At 38.2% G+C, this 18,965-nt stretch overlaps 1 protein-coding gene across 2 annotated transcripts in view; it reads left to right on the plus strand.

Moving 5' to 3' along the window:
• LOC132798225 (discoidin domain-containing receptor 2) overlaps positions 1-18,965 on the plus strand; it is a 160,300-nt gene that overhangs the window by 97,334 nt on the left and 44,001 nt on the right. For both annotated transcript variants that reach the window (XM_060810004.1, XM_060810003.1), the window contains exons 12-14: positions 1,140-1,671; positions 4,439-4,687; positions 5,135-5,227. In XM_060810004.1, coding sequence (XP_060665987.1) covers positions 1,140-1,671; positions 4,439-4,687; positions 5,135-5,227 — 874 coding nt within the window. The remainder of the gene's footprint in view (positions 1-1,139; positions 1,672-4,438; positions 4,688-5,134; positions 5,228-18,965) is intronic.

An 18,965-nucleotide genomic window follows, 5' to 3' on the forward strand; every position in this document is an offset into this window, starting at 1 on the left:
ACTTTTTGGCACTACGAATGCAAAAATGACAGTCAAGACAGAGGCCCACAAGGAGAATAGACAGACAATGAGCCCCACACACACACATACACACATACACTCACACACACACTCGCACACTCACACAAACTAAATAATGTTATTACAACAACAATAAAATTAAAACTTGTCCGTCTGCGAGCACAAGTGGGAGCGAGACAACAGCATCGCCAAGTTGCAATTAATTTCATTTAGTTTTTTGCCACACGCCATTTTGTCTTGCCCGGGGTTCTGTTTTCCCAACATTTAGTCTCCTCCTCTCTGCTGCAATGAGAGTTGACTAAATGGGAAAAGTTTGAAGTTGAAGGCAACAAAAGTCCTGGACAAGACAAATGAAAGCGAGAGACAAAAGAACAAAGTCCAGTTCGCACAAGTGAGATGGCATTACATGAAACAGACCTGGTCACACTTTATGCAAAATTTGCACTTTACATTTCCCACATGCAAAGGAAGTAAGACTACAAAAATATTTAAAAGCAGCTGGCAAATTGTTATAGTAACAAAACAGAGCTATTAAAATAATGTTTGAAATATTTTATCTTAAATTTAAAGGAATAATATAATAGAATAGGACAACGGTAAACCAAAACATAAAATATAGTTTTTTTTTTATTATTTAAACAATTTGAGTAGTAAGGTAAAAATAGAATTATAAATAAATACTATATATAGCAGCATTGTACTTAAAATACTATAAAGTCGAGCTATAAAAATCCTTTTCCTATTTTATATTTTTGTATTTTGTGTTAAGCAAGATTATTACGCAATGCCCTGAAAGGGGAGCGAAAGAAAGATGTTTCATTGTTTTAATTGCTAACAGTTTCTTACTAAAAACTTTACGACTTGTGTAGTCGAGTGTAAATTTCACTTGTATATCCGTAAAATTTTGTGGCATCTTTTTGTATAATTCGTTTGCCGGCGCAAAAACTTTTGGCTGGCACGTAAAATGGCGCTTAAAAGTTTATTGTTTTGGCAGCTCAGTTTTATGGTCAAAAATTAACACTCTCTGAACTGGAAACCCCCTTCGCCCCATCCACATTCCCTCACTTTGTTTCTGTTTCTGATTCTGTTTCTGTTTCTCTATCGCTTCTCGCTCACAGATGTGCCGGACATTGTTTGCCAGGACTATGCGGTGCCTCACATGCAGCAGCTGCTACCGAATGCCTCTGGCACTGGCACCGCCCGCAGTTCGCTTAATGCATCCATCGTCGGAGTTGGAGTTGGAGTTGGAGTGGGTGGAGTGGGTGGAGTTGGTGCAGTTCCAGTTCCAGTTGTTGCGGCAACGGCAGCTGCAGCAGTAGTTGCACCACTGCCACCGCCGGTGCCACCGCCACCAGAGAAATATTACGCAGCAACACCAATTTGCAGCAAGCCAGTGATGGGACCGGCGGGCTCTCAGAGCAGCGGCTCGTTGAGTTTGAGCTCCTCGAACACGGCAGCGACCACGCCCACGCCAACGGGCGGCAAACCGCATCATTACAATTTGGATATGAGCGCTAATTTCGCCGACATCAACGAGGAGCAGGCCAATTGCCAAGTGCAGGAGTTTCCACGCCAGTCCCTCGTCATTGTCGAGAAGTTGGGCACCGGCGTATTTGGTGAACTGCATTTGTGCGAAACAAATGTGCTGAAGTAAGTATCCCCCAACCCTATTTCTAGCTGTATCTGTGTATCTGTATCTGTGTCTGTGCGCTGCAAGGCCTGTTCCGAAAATGAAACTCAAATTCGTGGCAAAACACACACAAAAATGAGCTGCATTACGGCTTACAGACTACACGGACTGCGAACTGCGGTCTACTATTCCCTGGCTAAAACAGCTACAGCCGCATTCGAGAGCTCTTCACAGTGTAGTACTTGTCTTAATTGTTTGAATGAGCTATTCTAGCTCGATGGAGCAACAGCCGATTAACTTCAACAAGTTACGCTAATGTTGTAAACGAAGTTCGCCAAAAACTTGGCCTTATCAAAACCGATATTGATTCGCTTTTCAGACAGGTTACATTTTATGGACATACATCAATTGTTATTTGAGCAATTCATTCAAACGTTGTCATCAAATGAAATGTTCGCTTTGACATATCAACAAACTGCCGCTTACAAAAAAAAGAAAGGGCTAGTTGCTTACATTTTGCAGATGAAAAGAAAAATCAAAAATTCGTATAACAATAGTTGACAATGAGAAAAACCGCAATACTTTAATACACACACACACAAGCAGACAAGGAGTGAGAGGAAGATTGTAGAAGGATATCAAATGGTTAGATGAAAAGGCATAAAGCAAAGCGAAGCCCGATGAGCGAGTGAGCCTGTGAGATGTTGCTGCTGCATGTTGTAGATTGCAGTTTTGCTGGTTGCAGGTTGCAGGTAGCAGGCTGTAGGTATCAGGCTTGTGGCATATAATGCCACGTCTGCGGTAACAACAACAACAACAATGGCAACAGAAGCACATGCTGGCCACAAAAAAGCTTATCAGAAATTCCATTATGAAAACTTTAACCAAAAAGGCAGCCAAAGCATCAGCATCAGCAGCAACGTCAACAGTCAGAAACAGTACCGCAACCAGAACCAGAACCAAAGGGAACCAAGGCATCAGGAATCAGTCGCAGACACAGACGAGACAAGCTCAGCGAAAGAACGAGAGAGAGAGAGAGAGAGAGAGAGAACTGAAAAAATTGACATTGTGCTCGGATGGAGCATGGAGCAGGAGAAGAAGCAGTTACCTTTGATTTCATTTTTGCCATTTAATTGAAGCTTTTTTATTGCACATTATACAAGTACTTGTGCCATATGAGTAAAGGGCAATTGTGGGCGTGGTCAGTGGCATCAGTGGATACATTTTGTATGCTGCGGCAAAATGTTCTCATTTCCCCAACAAGACAACATGGCGTATGCGTAACTCAGTGTGTGCTGTTTGATTTTCAACTTGCATGTGTCTATTATAAATTTCATCTGTAGTCTGGGACAATAAAGTCCATCTGTTGTCTGATAACTGTCTATCCAGCTGTCTATTAATATTTTATCAGACTGCCACGCCCCTCACACACACACACACACTAACACACACACACGTACGCAGACAAGAGGCAGTCGACCTCGTTTGGTGTTGGCCACTTGAAGTTTTAGCACAGAAGCGGCAGCCCTTAGAGCATTTCATGTATCTGCTGAATGTGTATGTGTGTGTGTGTGGGACAGTGTGTGCGTGTATGAGTGTGTATGTTAATTATTTTGCATACAGCTGCCTAGGGGGGTTCATCCTTGTCGGCTGCCTGCTGCTACTGCTGCTGCTTTTTCTGCAGCACTGCAGTGCAATATTACGTATACGTAATACGTTTTGTGGCTTTCTAACCGCAAAACTATTAAAGCAAGCAGGCAAATCGAATTGTTACGTTACGTATCAAAATTGCAAAAGGGCGACTACTCTCACATATACTCATATATTGACATCGCCAGAGGAGACCAGGACATTGTTGAGCTGCTCTAATTGATTTTTGCGCTAGAGAGCAATTGTCATGGGCATCCCACATACATATATGCCGTATGCAATTTTACTATATGCATATATTCAATTGATATAGATTGGAAATGCTAGTGTGGTCAGCTGCGAGTGGCAGCACAGCGGGAGATGTGGCTAGGCAACGTACAGTTATCTGTGGTCAACTTGTGAGCATGCAACAAGAGCAACTCACAACACATTTATCAACCGTCAATGCTTAAGTGAAGTATTGAGTTCATCTTTGACATTGTTCACTTTTACATCTACCTAAAACACAATAGCAACATGCAAATAGGTGTGGGAGTTGTTTGATTTAAAGTTTTGTATATTATGAGAGATATGATTTTAAACTGATTGATACGTTTTTAAATCTTTGCAAACTCATCTGAATAAACTTTTTAAAAGCTGAAACTTGTATAAGGATGACAATAACTGATCTGCTAAAATACAAAAGTATTCCATTTTTTATCAAATTACATTTAAGAAATTTCTTTTCGTTTAAATACACTTAAAACGAAAATTTAAATTAAATAAATGTACATTTTTTACAAAGCTTGCTTAAATACATGTTTGAATATAAAGTAAAATTAATTGGAAACTATTTTACATTGTAAACTTGAATATACATTTGCATTGAATCAATATAAAATTCAGGAAAATAACTCCACTATAAAGGAGCCTTCTTAGAGCTTTCATTCAAAACTTATACAGTAAAAATTTATTTAAATAAAATATATGTAGAGTGAACAAAATAAATATAATATTTTTATAAAATTTTAATTTTAATTACATTGACTTTAAATCAAAATTACAGAAATCGTAATTAAATGTTCATAAGTTATAATACTTAAATTTAAATTAGGTTGCGTTCCATTTAACATATATTTCTCAATGCAATACTTTCAGTGCCACTCTAGTTGCTGTGGCTACGTTGCGACCCGGCGCAAGTGATCATCTTCGAAAAGAATTTCGCAGCAAGGCCAAGCAGCTGGCGCGTCTCAATGATCCGAATGTGGCACGTTTGGTAGGCGCCTGTCTGCGGGATGAGCCCATTTGCATGGTGCAGGACTATTCAAATTGTCTTGGGGATTTGAATCAATTTCTACAGGAGCATGTGGCTGAAACCACAGGTCTGATGGCCAACAAGAGTCTAAGGTAAGTGGATGACTTGTTTGTTTTTTCTGGTTCCCTTTAATGAACAGCAATCTAATGTGATGTGTCTCTTTTCTTTTCTTTTTGCCCTGTGCTGCGTTTTTGCGTGCGTTTTTATCGTGCTTCCTGTACCGACGCCATTTGCCGACGCTACACTTCCGGTCTCGTGTTCAATGATTACGCCGATCCACCCAAAACGAACGAAACAACCACCGAACCAACCACCAACAACATGCGCAAACGGATGTAAAAACTTCGTTAACTTTGTTGCCATTGCCACTGTTGCTATCGTCGACGTCGCCGACGTCGTCGTCGTTCTCATTCTCGTTGTCGTCCTTGCCACACGCGAAAACTTTTGAAATTCTCATTTGACGTTGGCATCCTCCGCTGGCATCCGTTTCGTGCCCGCCTTCTCCTCCTCCTACTCCTCCGACTTGCTTGTACTCGTAGCTATGGCTGCTTAGTGTACATTGCCACACAAATTGCATCGGGCATGAAGCATTTGGAGCAAATGAATTTCGTACATCGGGATCTGGCAACAAGGTAAGTGCTAAAGATAAGAATACCCAGCATCGCCTGTCGCTCCCCTTCGTGCTGTCTTTCTTTTGAATTTTTGTCGCATCATTGCAGCAAATTGAAGTTTAACTTAACATGCTGGAAAGTATTTTTGTTTTTCATTTTTTTTTCCTGGGTTTTGTACTTTTGGGTTTTCTTGGTGCGTGTTCAAAAAGTTTTTCAACTTGTCGCTGAGTGGCAATCGAGACAAGAAAAGATGTTTCGAAAATCACTTGTACTTTAATTTGCTGCAGAGAGACGCAGCGAAGAAATTCGTGAGAAAATTGTATAAAAATAAAGACGTTCTGGGATGAAGTAAATGAAATCATTGATATTTGATGCCAATGCGAACACCTGTGGCACCATCGCCTACTACCTCGGTGTCAACTGAGCGCAAATTGCTTTTTGCAACATTTTGTGCATTACCCAATTCTCAGGTTACTTTAATGAAATTTGTTGTGTCCCACCAAAATGGAATCAACTAATAATATCACATTATTGCCCAGCCAAATTGGCGGCAACGCGGCAAACTGTAAGAAAGAATGAAAGCGAGACCAAGTTATAAATAAAATTGTAATTCAATATATTGGGAACGCTGCTGTCTGCACATTTGCGCATAAAATGTAATCAATTAAAATTAATTTGCTAATGAAAATGTCAACAAGGAGAACGACAGCGACAGCGACAACGACAATGGCCATGGCAACACTTGACGACCCTGTTGTCGTTTATGGGCGAATTTTTTGCTTTTAGCTTCTATAAGTGAATGATAGACATTGTTGTTATAGCAGCCAGCCCCTTAGCTCCGTCGTTGCCGTTCCCGTCCCGTTGCCGTTGTCGTCACGCAGACTTCGTCGTCATAACAAATCAATAGACTTTTCCGAACATGTAACATGGCATGCCATGGCGTGGCCATATTTCTTGAATGCCTTTGAAATCCAATAAGAAATTTTGCCGTCTTTTTTTTGGCCACACAAATGACTTCCATTGCATAACAATGCAATCCAATAATAATAAAAAAAAGTGGAATTCGTTCGATAGGTAAGCAACATATCATTTGACAGCAATTGGCCATGGCGTCCAACCTGTCTTTTGAGTTATCTATATTTTCCTATTCTATTTATTTCTCCTCGTTGTGGCCATGTGTTCCGCAAAAGTTCGCTCGAATTGCTGGCTATAAATTTTTTGGGCATGACAAAGCGGCGTATGCGCAATGTAACTACAAATATCGCGTATGCATGGCGTGGTCCCAAGACATTGGCATATTTATGATGTTTCCATTATAGTTTTACAGCACCAACAATAATAGCGCTCTTACTACTAGTGTTTTCATTCGTTGTTTTTTTACTGAAATAGACAATTGCAAGGCAATTGATTCGAGCCACACTCAAATAGAATTTCTCTTACTAATAGTCGACACACTAACTCACTCGTTGGCTAACGATTTGAGTTATTTATAGCATCAATTATTGTGTCAAAGCCAGAGACAGAAAGAGAAACGAAGGCTTAGAGCGCTGTCACTAAAGGCATCAAGCAAAAGCACTTACAAGCAGCTGAAAATGTTGCTCTCTTCTTTTCGGGTAGCTTAACATATTTGCCATAAAAATTAACTAAGATTTCAGCCTGAATTCACTTAAATAAGATTTCTGCTACATTTGCCCGGCAAACAAAGGACCAGAGGACAAATACACACAGCACACACACACACACACTCACCCAGAGAGATAGAGAGACAGAGAGACATGCATGGAATGGAATGGAATATATTCTTGGCATTGTTTGATTTAGCATTTTACCTAGCGAGCAGACAACGAGCCAAGAAACTGACAAAACATTGGCAAATATTAGCCAAAAAAGCCGCACTGAATGGCAAAGTGATGGAAAAAAATACAGCTGAGTGATATTTGCACAATGAGACAAGAGAATCGAAAGACCAAAAAGACAACAGTGTAACTATAACTACTACAGGCGATTAGCTAATAAGAGTAACTAGTAGGGAAATTAACATAACTAATGCTTATAAAATATAAGTTTATATTATTGAGAAGCATTTATTTTGATCATAGAAATAAAGTAGAGTCGGAATAAACAAATTCTAAAATGTATTATATATCTAATCGATGTTAAACTTTAAATCTCTCGATACCGCCATCAATTCGAAGTTGCATTGTTTTTTGGCATACAGAATTCCTAGTCAAAAGTTGGCAAATTCTTTTGCACAAACATCGCTCCATCACTCCACTGTAGCTGTAGCTGATATTAGTTAAAATTTCACAACAGCTTTAGCCGTCGCCCGCACAACTGTAAAGTAGTTCTGGCCACAAGCCAAATTTGCACAAATTTGCTGACGACCTCTTTCTCTTTCTCCTTCTCTCTTCCTCTCCCCGTCTTTCGTCCTTCGCTCTGCCTGTGGCTATTGCAAGTTGTCACAGCACACTGGGAGGCATACAAATTGTTGGGCAAATGTTGGAGCTCTGAAACTGGAGAGCCATGCCCACGACCACTATTAAAATTTTATACTTAACTAATGTGCTGTTGGTTGGGATTTTACTTCTGGTCGGATTCCAATGGCAAACAGCTGACGTTGAGAAAATTCTCAGCCAGTGCCACAAAAGAGGAAATTCAGTAAATATAAGTGTACACAGTTATTGTTGTTGTTGCTGTTGTTATTATTATTATTGTAGTTGTAGTTGTAGTTCACATGTGTTTTGTCAACAGGAAGTCGGAATTGTCTTTGGATTTGCCATTGCCATTTGCTTTTGCCTTTGCCTTTGCCTTTGTATTTGACTCCGCACATAGGAAATGAGTTTATTGCTGTTGTAAATATTGTAAAATGTTGTATTTTTTTGGTTGTGTACTTCAAAACCAAAAACTTTTGCTAAGCCTCAAATTTAGTTGATGTCGGCAAAATGCTAAAATCCTGTCGGCTTCTGCGGTTCGTTTGGTCGTCTGGCCAGCAGAGAGTAGCCTTCTGAGTTCTGTCTACGTATCATTGATTGCAGACTTGTTTTTTTTGCACACAATGTTGCTCGGGATTAGGATTCATGTCGGGGTTGTATTCTATAATTTAAGTGCTTCTTCTTGACCACAATACCACTTTTCTATAAGACCAACAGTCTAAAGGCTACAGTCAGATTTATCAATCATTCCGAGGTGTTGCATACACAAGCATCAACAGAGTGTGATTAAGTAAGTGCAAAATGTGCTTGGGCAGATAGAAAATTTGCTCAATTCATTTCATAGTCAAATTGTAAATAATATACTACAAATGTATGCAGTATAATTTGCATATTTTTTAAATGGAAATATATTTAAATAAAAATGAATTTAAGTTTCTTAATTTTGTACCTCCAGCAAATGTGTGTAAACGACAGAATGAGTTGTCTCCGAGCCCAGGAGATAACGCAGCCAGGTCATCGTTGCGTTGATTAACAATCTGGTATATTTGAAAATCGATAGTAGTATTTTAAACGTAATAGTACATTCGTATATCAAATGTAGATTCCGAAATATTTTAGTAGTTTATGGTATATCAATGTGGTATATTGTCCGGCCTCTTTGCTTTGGTCGACAATCTAGTATATTTTAAAATATATACCAAACATGGTATTCGTTATATTTGAATATATTTTTTGTATACTGTGTTGGTATATTAATAGAGAAATACCGCTATGTCTTGCTTTTATCTCACAGTCGAACACCCTCGTTACTATCTTAAACATTATTACTTTTATATACTTACGACTTGTACCTTCTTGCCATTCGAATCAATTAGCCAATTTACTTTGTAGTATCATTGGCTGCGGTCGCAGGATACTTTGCAGCAACTATAAATGATTTAAATGAAACTCCATTGGTATTGTCGTTATGGCAGCACTTTTATCAACATTTCCTGCCAACAAGCCGAGGGCGAGAATGCATGTGAAGGAAGTTGAGAGAACCACAGGATATGAAAACGAAAACGGAAAAAAAAAAATATATATATATGCAGAGCAGCTGCTGTTGCAAGCAGAATCCTTGGCCAAAAAGTGCAATGTATTTCAGTTTCGGCCTTTTAAATAGTTTTGCCTACTTTTGAGCAAAAGACAGAAAGAGAGAGCACGGCAGCAAAAACAATGTGCCCTGTGTGTATTTTACCCTCTCTTTCCTCTCTCCTTACAATTCCCACTTTCTGCTGGCTGAAAGTTTACACTGTGCAAATATGCAGAAATTTATACACACGCACACTGATGCACACGCACACAGAGGGACAACAACAAAGTACATTTGTAGTGGCACCCATCCATTTCCTTTTGCGACCCTCTCGACGGGCGCATATTGTATAACGACGCATTTTTTCCGCTTTTTCCCGCTGCTTGCAAAACTCTTATCAGCGCCATTTCCCTTCTGGCCAAGTGCTGGGCGTCATGTGGAAAGGGGCGTGCCACTGCGTGCACCCAGAAATTGTTTAAAAATAGTTTCCAAGTGCTGCAAAAGATGATGAAAAAAAAGAAAAAAACGAAACGAACTTCTCGCACACACACACACACAGTCAAGCAAACGCTATCACTTGGATGAAAGCCCCCCAAAAAGATATGAAATTTTGCGCCGAGTGTTCAGTGTTGAGGGCGTATAAAAAGGGGCGTGCTTGGGCAATGTTGTCATTTATTGCCATTGCTGTGCGTAGTTTTCATGTAATTTTCAAGTATTTTTTCAACACCCAAAAGCTGTGCAGTCTGCGCAACTTAACCAACTTCTTAATATACCCTGTAAGGGCAAAAATGAGGTTTGTCAACCAAAGTAGCTTGAGACTAAAATGCTAATACAAAATAATAGGAAAAACAAATGGCTCAAATTAGAAATTAGATAAAAATTAATTAAACTGAATAATATGCAGTACTTTAACTGTATATTTAAAAGGATAATAATCTCTTAAACATTTTAATAAAAATAAAAAGTTTAGTTCACCAAATCTCATTTTATTATTAATTAGCGAATTTTTAAATCAATTATTTAATTACTACAAAAATTACCAGAACAATATGTAATAGCAAAAAAACCCCAATCAAGCTGTGATTATTTAAATTTATTTGTTAATACATTTTTTATGAGCCTAATGCACATTTTTTAGAGTAGACTTTAAACTAAAATTAAATCATGCACTCTGCTTATTAATAAATAATTCAATTTACTTCATTTTATTAGTATATAAACTAAGTATATAAAATAAATAAATAAATACAAAATTTTATTATAATAAGTTATCGGTTAACATCAAATTTTGTTGAATGGTATAAACTTCAAAAATACATTTATAATTACTTTGCTTATTAACCTTAATTAAGACTTGAATTATTTATTTGATAATTAAAGTATTCGTAAATTCGTAGCCTAGATTTGCATTCTAAATGTAGATGTCTATAGGGTACTTCGCTGGCATGTCATTTCACTATGTGTCTAAAAAGTTGTGCCCCATTCCATCATGTTGGCAGCCGCAATGCAGCAAACTTTTGTCATTCTCCCACTCACACACACGACTGACGGTATATGCAATTGAGTGTGCGGTGTCGTTGTGTGCGTGCGAGTGTGTTCACATGTGTGTGTGTGTGTGAGTGTGCATAACCCATCGCTGTCGTTGGCATAGTCGTTGTGTCTGGGCCCCATAGCGCACATCAGCTAAGTAAATAACATTTTTCGCACTCTTAGTCACGTTCCTAATCATTTTTATTTGGTAACTGTTTGGAAAATGTTTGCACACCAGCAGCAAGCAGCAAGCAGTAGCAGCAGCCGTGGAAGCAGCAACATCAGCAGTAACTGTGGCAGAAGCAACAGTGGCAACCGAAGCAACTCTCTCTCTCTCTCTCTCTCACACACACAGTGCTGAGACTATACTGACAATATTTGTTGAAATGAGCTTTGGCACTAATATCGTTTATTAGCTTGGCACTTGAGTGTTTAAATGCTGAAAAATTGTTCGTGATAGTCCTTTTTGGAAGGACATCAGAGACGAGGAGAGCGGCGACTGAGGCTGTGACTGGAAATGTCCTCGTTCTCTCGGCATCGTTGAGTTTAATTCGAAATTAGTTGAACAGTTGTCGCTGCTACGTTTTGTGCAAACCAAGCACATTTTGTGTGTTCAAACACATCGCTTTTCTTTACTTTTTTTGCGCTGATTTCTTCTTGCCACTTCGATTTTGTTGCAGATTGTGTGTAGAATGTTGTCATAGGTCGCGGCGGGTTCAATTGGATTGTAAGTGGCGCAAAACCTCTGCAATGTGCGCCAAGCCAGATAGCAAGGTCAATTCTCAATGGTTTGCAGCTGAAACGTTTAGAAAATTAAAAACGGATCAGCACCAGAGATATCAAGCTAATGCAATGATTTCTAAAAGAAAACATTAGCTGAGAGTGCTTGAGCTTGGAAGCTTGAACTTAAAACAGAAAATAGTCTTTACTGGAGATTGTTAAATTGAATTAAAATATATATATTTTTAGCTATTCATTAACGCAATTAAAAATATTAATTGCAGCATTTTAATACCGCCTACGTTATAAAATATATGTATGTATTTTTTATTTTAACAGCACTTGTAATTTTTGCACGCATCAAGTTTGCTTTAAATTAATAGTTTATCGATTTACCAAATAAAGTTTTCGGTATGTGTTAGTATTTTTGGTATATTCGTTTGGTATATTTTTATAATAATACCGCACCACGTAATATTAAATCAATATAGCAAATGAAGTCTACAGTATATTTTAGTATTTTCTATGTATATACATATATGGTATATTTTAAGAAGAAATTATTATTATTATTCGTTTGGCTTTAAAATAATAGCGCACCACGTAATATTATATCAATATACCAAATAACGTTTTCGGTATATTTTAATAATTTTGGTATACTCGGTATATTTTTAGAATGATACCACACCACGTAATATTATGTACATACCAAATGAAATCTTCACTATATTTTAGTATTTTCTAGATATATTCATATATGGTATATTTTTAGAATAATACCGCGCTGTTTTGCTTTAATTGAAAATGGGTTGCGGGTATCTCACAGACGACCACACTCGTCTGTAGCTTTCTTAGTTTTTCATTTTTAAAAGAAAAAATAAATTTAGATTTTACTAATAATCATATATTCTTCTGTCGAACAACTTGTTCAATTGCATACCTCGTTTGGCTATTTTCAATGTCCACAGGGTATAATTAAGTTCTTTTTGAAATGAAAGCATTGCAACCACAGAGCGGCGAGATAGCGACCGACAGTTTCCATTACGATTTGTGGAAATGAAGTTGTGGCATCGTGCCATCGATTGTTGAACTTGACAAGTTTGCATTAGAAACTAAAACTGCCAGCTATCCGAAAACTAATGCCACAAAAAGCTGCACCTGAATGTGGTCAGGTTGCATGCAGTTCGTATCTATCTTTATCTACCCCGGTATACTTCTATAAATACACACCAACGACACATGCTGCCCCCATCTATGTGGGGGCGTGGCGACAACTGCTGCTGCTGCTGCTGTTTGCATATTGTTATTAATTTTCATTTTGAATGGCATGTTGACAGTCACTTTGACACTGACAGCTTTGCTAAAAACTAACAGCCAACTTGCTGAGAGAGAAAGAGATAGATTCAGCGTCCTCAGTTGCCAACTGAGAGCTCTGCGACGACGACCACTCGGGTTTCAACAAGGTTTATAATTTCAAAACAGCCAACTGATGTGGCACGTCAACAATATGCAGCAGGTGTAAATCGCACACACACACACACACACACACACACTCCCACGTTATGTGTAAGTTTGCTAAGCCAAGTTTAACTTTTGCCCAAAATAGAGCAGCAGCAACAGCAAATTTCTGCCTGCTGCTGTTTGGCTGATAAGCAAAGTTGCATTACCTAAGAGAGTGAGAGGGAGGGAGTTTACCACATTTCAAGTCTGCGTCTTTAAATCTGTCAGCTAATCATATCTTTTTCGTAACTGTATTCAAAACTCAGTTTTCGAGCTTTCAGTTTTCTGTTTGACTTGGCTCAAGTGTCGTCTCCTTGGCTTAGTTGCAGCCCCTTAAGCTTTCGCTTTTTGCTTTCTTAATTACGCCACTCGAAAAATGGCTCGAAAGTGCAGCAGGGCAGCCAACAAACAAATTGCAGACACGCAAATAGCCGCAACCCCCGAGGTGCCTCTCAAATGCTGCAAAAAACAAACACGAAATGAGTCGAGGGGCAAAACGCTTCAACGTGCTGCAAGATGCTGCAACAACAAGCAGAATATTAGATAAGCTGAAAGCCCTTGGCTCATGGCCCTACAAATATATACTGTATATTAATATCGAAATACGCGACTATCGCAAATCACAATGCAGAAGGTATGATTAGTCTTAAATGACGAAAACTGCCAACAACAAACATACGTAAGTGAAGTCAGCACACGCCACGAAATTAACAATTTCCCCTCAGAGGCACAGCTATGGGAATAGCCTTGGTATTTCGCACACTTTGCATGACCAGAAGCCTTGTACAACGCTGCGTATGCACAATATTTGACTTTGACTTGAGCGGCAGACGTATTTATTCATTACTCGCTTTGCGTGGCGTGTCCAAATAACGCTTTACCGTACACTTAATATTAAACGTAATTACATCTGGCAATTATTTGCCCAAGTACAGTTATATATTTAAATTACTTTGCGTATCTAATAAAATAGTCATTTGCTCTTAATAGTTTTTCGATTGATTCAGTACTTAAATATAGTTCAGGAAAAGAAATTTATTTTCGAATAATTTTGAAAGGAAATTACAACTTTTTTTTAAAGTTTTGGGTACAAATACATTAAATTATGAAATTACATTACATTATATTATTACATATATAATGAAACCTAAAGATTTTATGGCAAAATTTCTGTTGGTTGTAATATTATATTACAATTTGAATTGGATTTAATTTTTTTTTAATATTTTTTTTAGTTCTGATAAAGTTGGTAAATAGGCAGCACACAAGATCAGTTATAAACAGTCAAGCAATATTTTATAAATATTGTCACCCTTCAAAACTGATTTCCGGCATATTTTTTTATGAACGATTCGTTGGAAAACATATTCAGCATTTTGTTTGCAGAACTGAATAAAACGCGGAATGAAAGAATGAAATGTATGTGGTAAAAACATTTCATTGGCCGTGTTGCTGTTCACCGTTGTGTTTTTTCTTTTTGTTTTTTTGTTACTGACGTTTTGGGGTCTCGGGATTTGGTATTCGGTATTTTGAATTCGGGTCCCCATGTCCATGTTGTTGCCGGCCCGCATTTCGACACCTTTTTCGCACATAAATTTTAATAACACATTCCAGAAACGCAGTGCATGTAAATTGCACCCGCACGATACGCTCACATGACCCTATTATGTATGTATGTGAGAGATGTGTGTATAAGCAGACGAATGTGTGTGTGAACACATATTTTTATGGATGTGCACAACACACAAAACAATTCCCAAATGTAGCGACACGTAACGCTGAAAAACGCTGCTGTTTCAGTTGCTGTTGCTGTTGTTGCTACTGCAATTGGCAAACAAGTCAAGGTGGTAAATAGCAAGTGAAACACAGAAAAGATGGTCGAGGGGCGGGAGAGAGGCGTGTATACTACTGGGAGCAGCTATATGCATATACATACTATATGTATGTGTGTATGTATGACGCTCATTTTATGTCAACTGCGCAACGTAAATTGCCGAAAGGGCAGCGAAGAACAACAAAGTCCGCCCCGTTGACAAGTTGAAAAGTTGTTGCAGTAGCAAAAACAGCAACACAATAAAACAACAGAGTCAAAGTGGGAGAGAGACGGAAAGAGAGAGAGAGAGAGAGAGCAGTCAATAAACTATAAAATATGCAATGTTTGAATATTTTTTCAACGAAAATATTTTATGCATGCAGGTGAATTGATTCAACGAGCTGCCAACCAAACAGCAAAACCAACTCAACTCACCAAGCAGCCAGCCCAAGAGAGTGTGTGAGAGAGAGAGAGAGAGTCATGCAGTCAACCAACGTTGCACCCAAAGGAAATTAGCTTGACAGGAAATTCCACAACATTGCGACGAGGCTGTGAAACCAACAGCAGCAGCAGCAGAAGCAGCAGAAACCATTGGAAGCCAACCCAACCACCCTCCTACCCAAAACACCTATGGGCAATGCACCACCCAATGCCCAATCCTTTTGGTTGCCACAATGCACGTTGACATTTTCACTCATGCCGATTTTCATATTACATTTGGTTGAGCTTAAATGACAAATGTGGTTGGGTAAGCCGACGTCTGGGGCTGCCATTCCGTATCCCTCGTCTGTGCTCTGGAGTTCTCTGGGCTCTGGGCTTTTGGGGCCTCCCTCTCTCTCTCTCTCTGCCACTATCTCTCTCTCTCTCTCTCCCTCGCTGTGTCTATCCATAGCGGAGATCGTCGCCGGGTTGCACTGAAGTTGAGGCATTTTCGGTTTGTGGTATTATTGCTGAATGACAGCCTGACTGACTGACTGAATGACTCTATATGTCTGTATGGGTTTATGTATGTGTGAGTTTGATTCAGTGAACGAGTGTGTATGTGTGTGTGTGTGAGTCGCTGTCTGGTCGCGTTGGCTTTGTGATTGTGATGGATTGCGTTGGCACTGGCAGCGATGCGGCGACAATGGCTACGTTTCTGTTGACTGACTGTCAATTTTGCATTCAACGCAAAAGAGAAAAAGCGAAGAAATTGATGATAGCATGGCAAAAAGAGAGACTATAATGCTCTTAATATATGATAAGTAGTTAAGCATCGAACTGTACGTAATTGGAAAGGTCTTGCAACACTCCAAGCTATTATCACTTTGAAGTTTATGCAATCGAATGCAATTTAAATGACTTTAATAGTAAAACAATCAGTAACTAAATTCTATCTAAGCTATTTTAAGTTAATAGTTATATCTGAGCTTAAATGCCAGAATTGAATTGAATTTTAGGACAAAAATATAATATTTTTAAAATATTTTATCTATATTCTACAATTCTAATTAAGCATTACCAAACAATTTAGATTTGTCCAGAAGTGTGTTTGACTGCGAGATATTTCAATAAAATCATACTTTTAAAATATATTAAAAAGCATTCCCCAAAAATACTAAAATATACCGAATGCTATATGTAGTACATCAAAATTCTACTACATTAAAAATATGCCAATTTCACATTTTATAGACTGTTTACGCCTATCAATAATATAAATACACTTTATGAGGTCAGAGATGACTCCTTCTACCTGTTACATAGATTTACAGCAGGTACAAAGTTATAATACTCTTCCACAAAAATTATATAAGTGCAATGATAAAAATAGTAGATATATTCATTGAAATTTTGTTGTTTGCAAAGACAATCTAAATTTTTAATTTTCCATAAAGTAACTTAGAATATTCCACATTTAAACCAGCTGCCTACTACTATTCTTGTAGTTTATCTACTTTATTTATAAGTAATACTTAAATTAGACTTCACTTCAACATTTCTGCTCCTATGTTTATCATTTTGAATTCTCATCGATTAGCTGTAATCTTTTCAATCTATTCTTTAAATGAGAATCAAAAGAAAGTAAACTAATCATGGCAGTAAAGTACGATAAAGATCAGCAGTTAAAGTATCAAGTTACCCCGACTATAATGTACTATATATCATAATCTACCGCAAATGTAATTTAGATAACCACACATTTATTTACTATGCATTACAACGAAAAAACGATTGCTTTAGAGTCAGTTTTATGCATAAAGCAAAGCTGTGTCAACATAAGACACAGTTTTTGCTATTAAACCGAATTGGTTCCAGTAACTGTGACTGTAACTTAATGGTTGTTTCACAGACAAACACGGCCTCAAAAGCCTTTTAGTGCTCCAAGCAACCCCTCTGCATTTGCACGTCACAACAACAATAGGAACAATTACAGCCGACAAAGGGGAACAACAAAGAGATGCCTATCGAAACCTATAAATAAATTTGCCATAGCCAAGTCAAAAGCACAAGTACACAAAGGGCAACAAACGACGGCAACGATGAAAATATTTGAAAATTAATGCAAAGACATATAAATATAAAATGGAAAAACACGCATACGCAGTGTATGGCAGCGCACAAAGATAAGGGAATGGGAAAAGCAATAAAAACCGTCAAGTTGGCAACATTGACGACATCGCATCGAGAACGACTATAGACGATGTCAACAAATAGAGCAAATAGCAAACAGTCGACCAGGCAAAGGAGCACAAACAGTCGCAGAAGCACCTTGCACGGCCTAGGCAATGTAACCCGCATACGACCCGTGCACCTGCGGCCTGAAAGTATGCAATAAAAAGGCAAACGCTTCAGTCGTCGCCAATGCGTCGACGCCGCTTTGCATTAGTGCTGCGAAGAGAACTGCGTTTCTTTTGATGCCCTGCAGAAGTGCAGAATCACGCATCAGCTGTTTGTGACTAAGAACAATATCAAAGGCATTCATCACTAGTATGTTATTTAATAGAAATGATAAATATTCCCTATAAATAAATACAAAAGTAAATAGATAAAAATACAAATAAATATTAAATAGTTAATTAGAAAAGTCGGAAAATTTATAAATAGTTGAAAATAAATTGAAAAGATTATGGAATGGATGAACTCTTAAATAAATATTTATGTAACTATATATTAGAGCATTTCACCAATTATAAAACTCCTTAGAAATATCCAAATATTAAAAAAATAATTATAAAGAAATTAACGAAATGCCACGATTGATAAAATCATAAACAAATGTGCATCAAACCAAAAAGTTTTTCAGAGATGTCGATAATAAATTGTGAAGAAATTGAAAAGATTCCAGAATTGATAAATTCATAAAGAAAAGTGCACTCATCTGAAAGTTTTCCATAATTCGTTAATCAAATATCGTTTTATTGAAAAGTAATAATTGTTAACACCTTCTAGAATATGTAGTTCGATTAGTTCCAGGGTAACTTCACAGTCTTTCAGCTTGTAAAGAAGCCACTCTTACTCTGTTTGCAATGCGCTTTTAATTTGACCGCGTCTAGAGGCAACGACGGCACTGACGACAACTTTGGTGTCCTTTCCTTTGCCTACGCAGCGGCGCAGAAACTTAATTTTCCCCACTGTAGCTGTAACTGTAACCGGTTGTTGCTGCTCCTGCTGCTGCTGCTGGTGCTGTTGTTGTTGACTTGCTTTTTTGCATTGCAGTGGCAAGTTTGTGGAGTCGCTAAAACTTTAGCCATTCGTTGTTTTTGCAACAATTTGGAAAGAACCAGGCTATTTGTTGCTTCGCTGGGCCAGACGACGGCGAAGACAACAACGACGATGAAAATGTCGCCCAAAACCAATCATTTCCTTTATACTCAGACCATCAGCAGTGGCGGCAAAGAAAGAAAGACTCGTTCACTACGACTATCTACTACGACTTTCTCTCAGCGGATGTCTTACTAAGAAGACGGCAACATTTTAATATACTTGTGGATGCCATTGGCTGGCTGGCTGCCTGGCTGACTGCCATTTAGAGGCGTCTACTTCCTCCATTCCCGCCTCGTGTCACGCAATTTTGTTAGTAAAATAAATTTTATTTCGCTTGGTTTTTGGTTTCTTTAGCCGTCGTTTTTCATTTCATCGAGCGCCCTGTTTATGAACTGCTCTGCTCGCTCCTTAAATTGTCTTTATGCCATGGGCCAACTGCAT

This window comes from Drosophila nasuta, chromosome 2L, assembly GCF_023558535.2.
Source record: "Drosophila nasuta strain 15112-1781.00 chromosome 2L, ASM2355853v1, whole genome shotgun sequence".
NCBI lineage: Eukaryota > Metazoa > Arthropoda > Insecta > Diptera > Drosophilidae > Drosophila > Drosophila nasuta.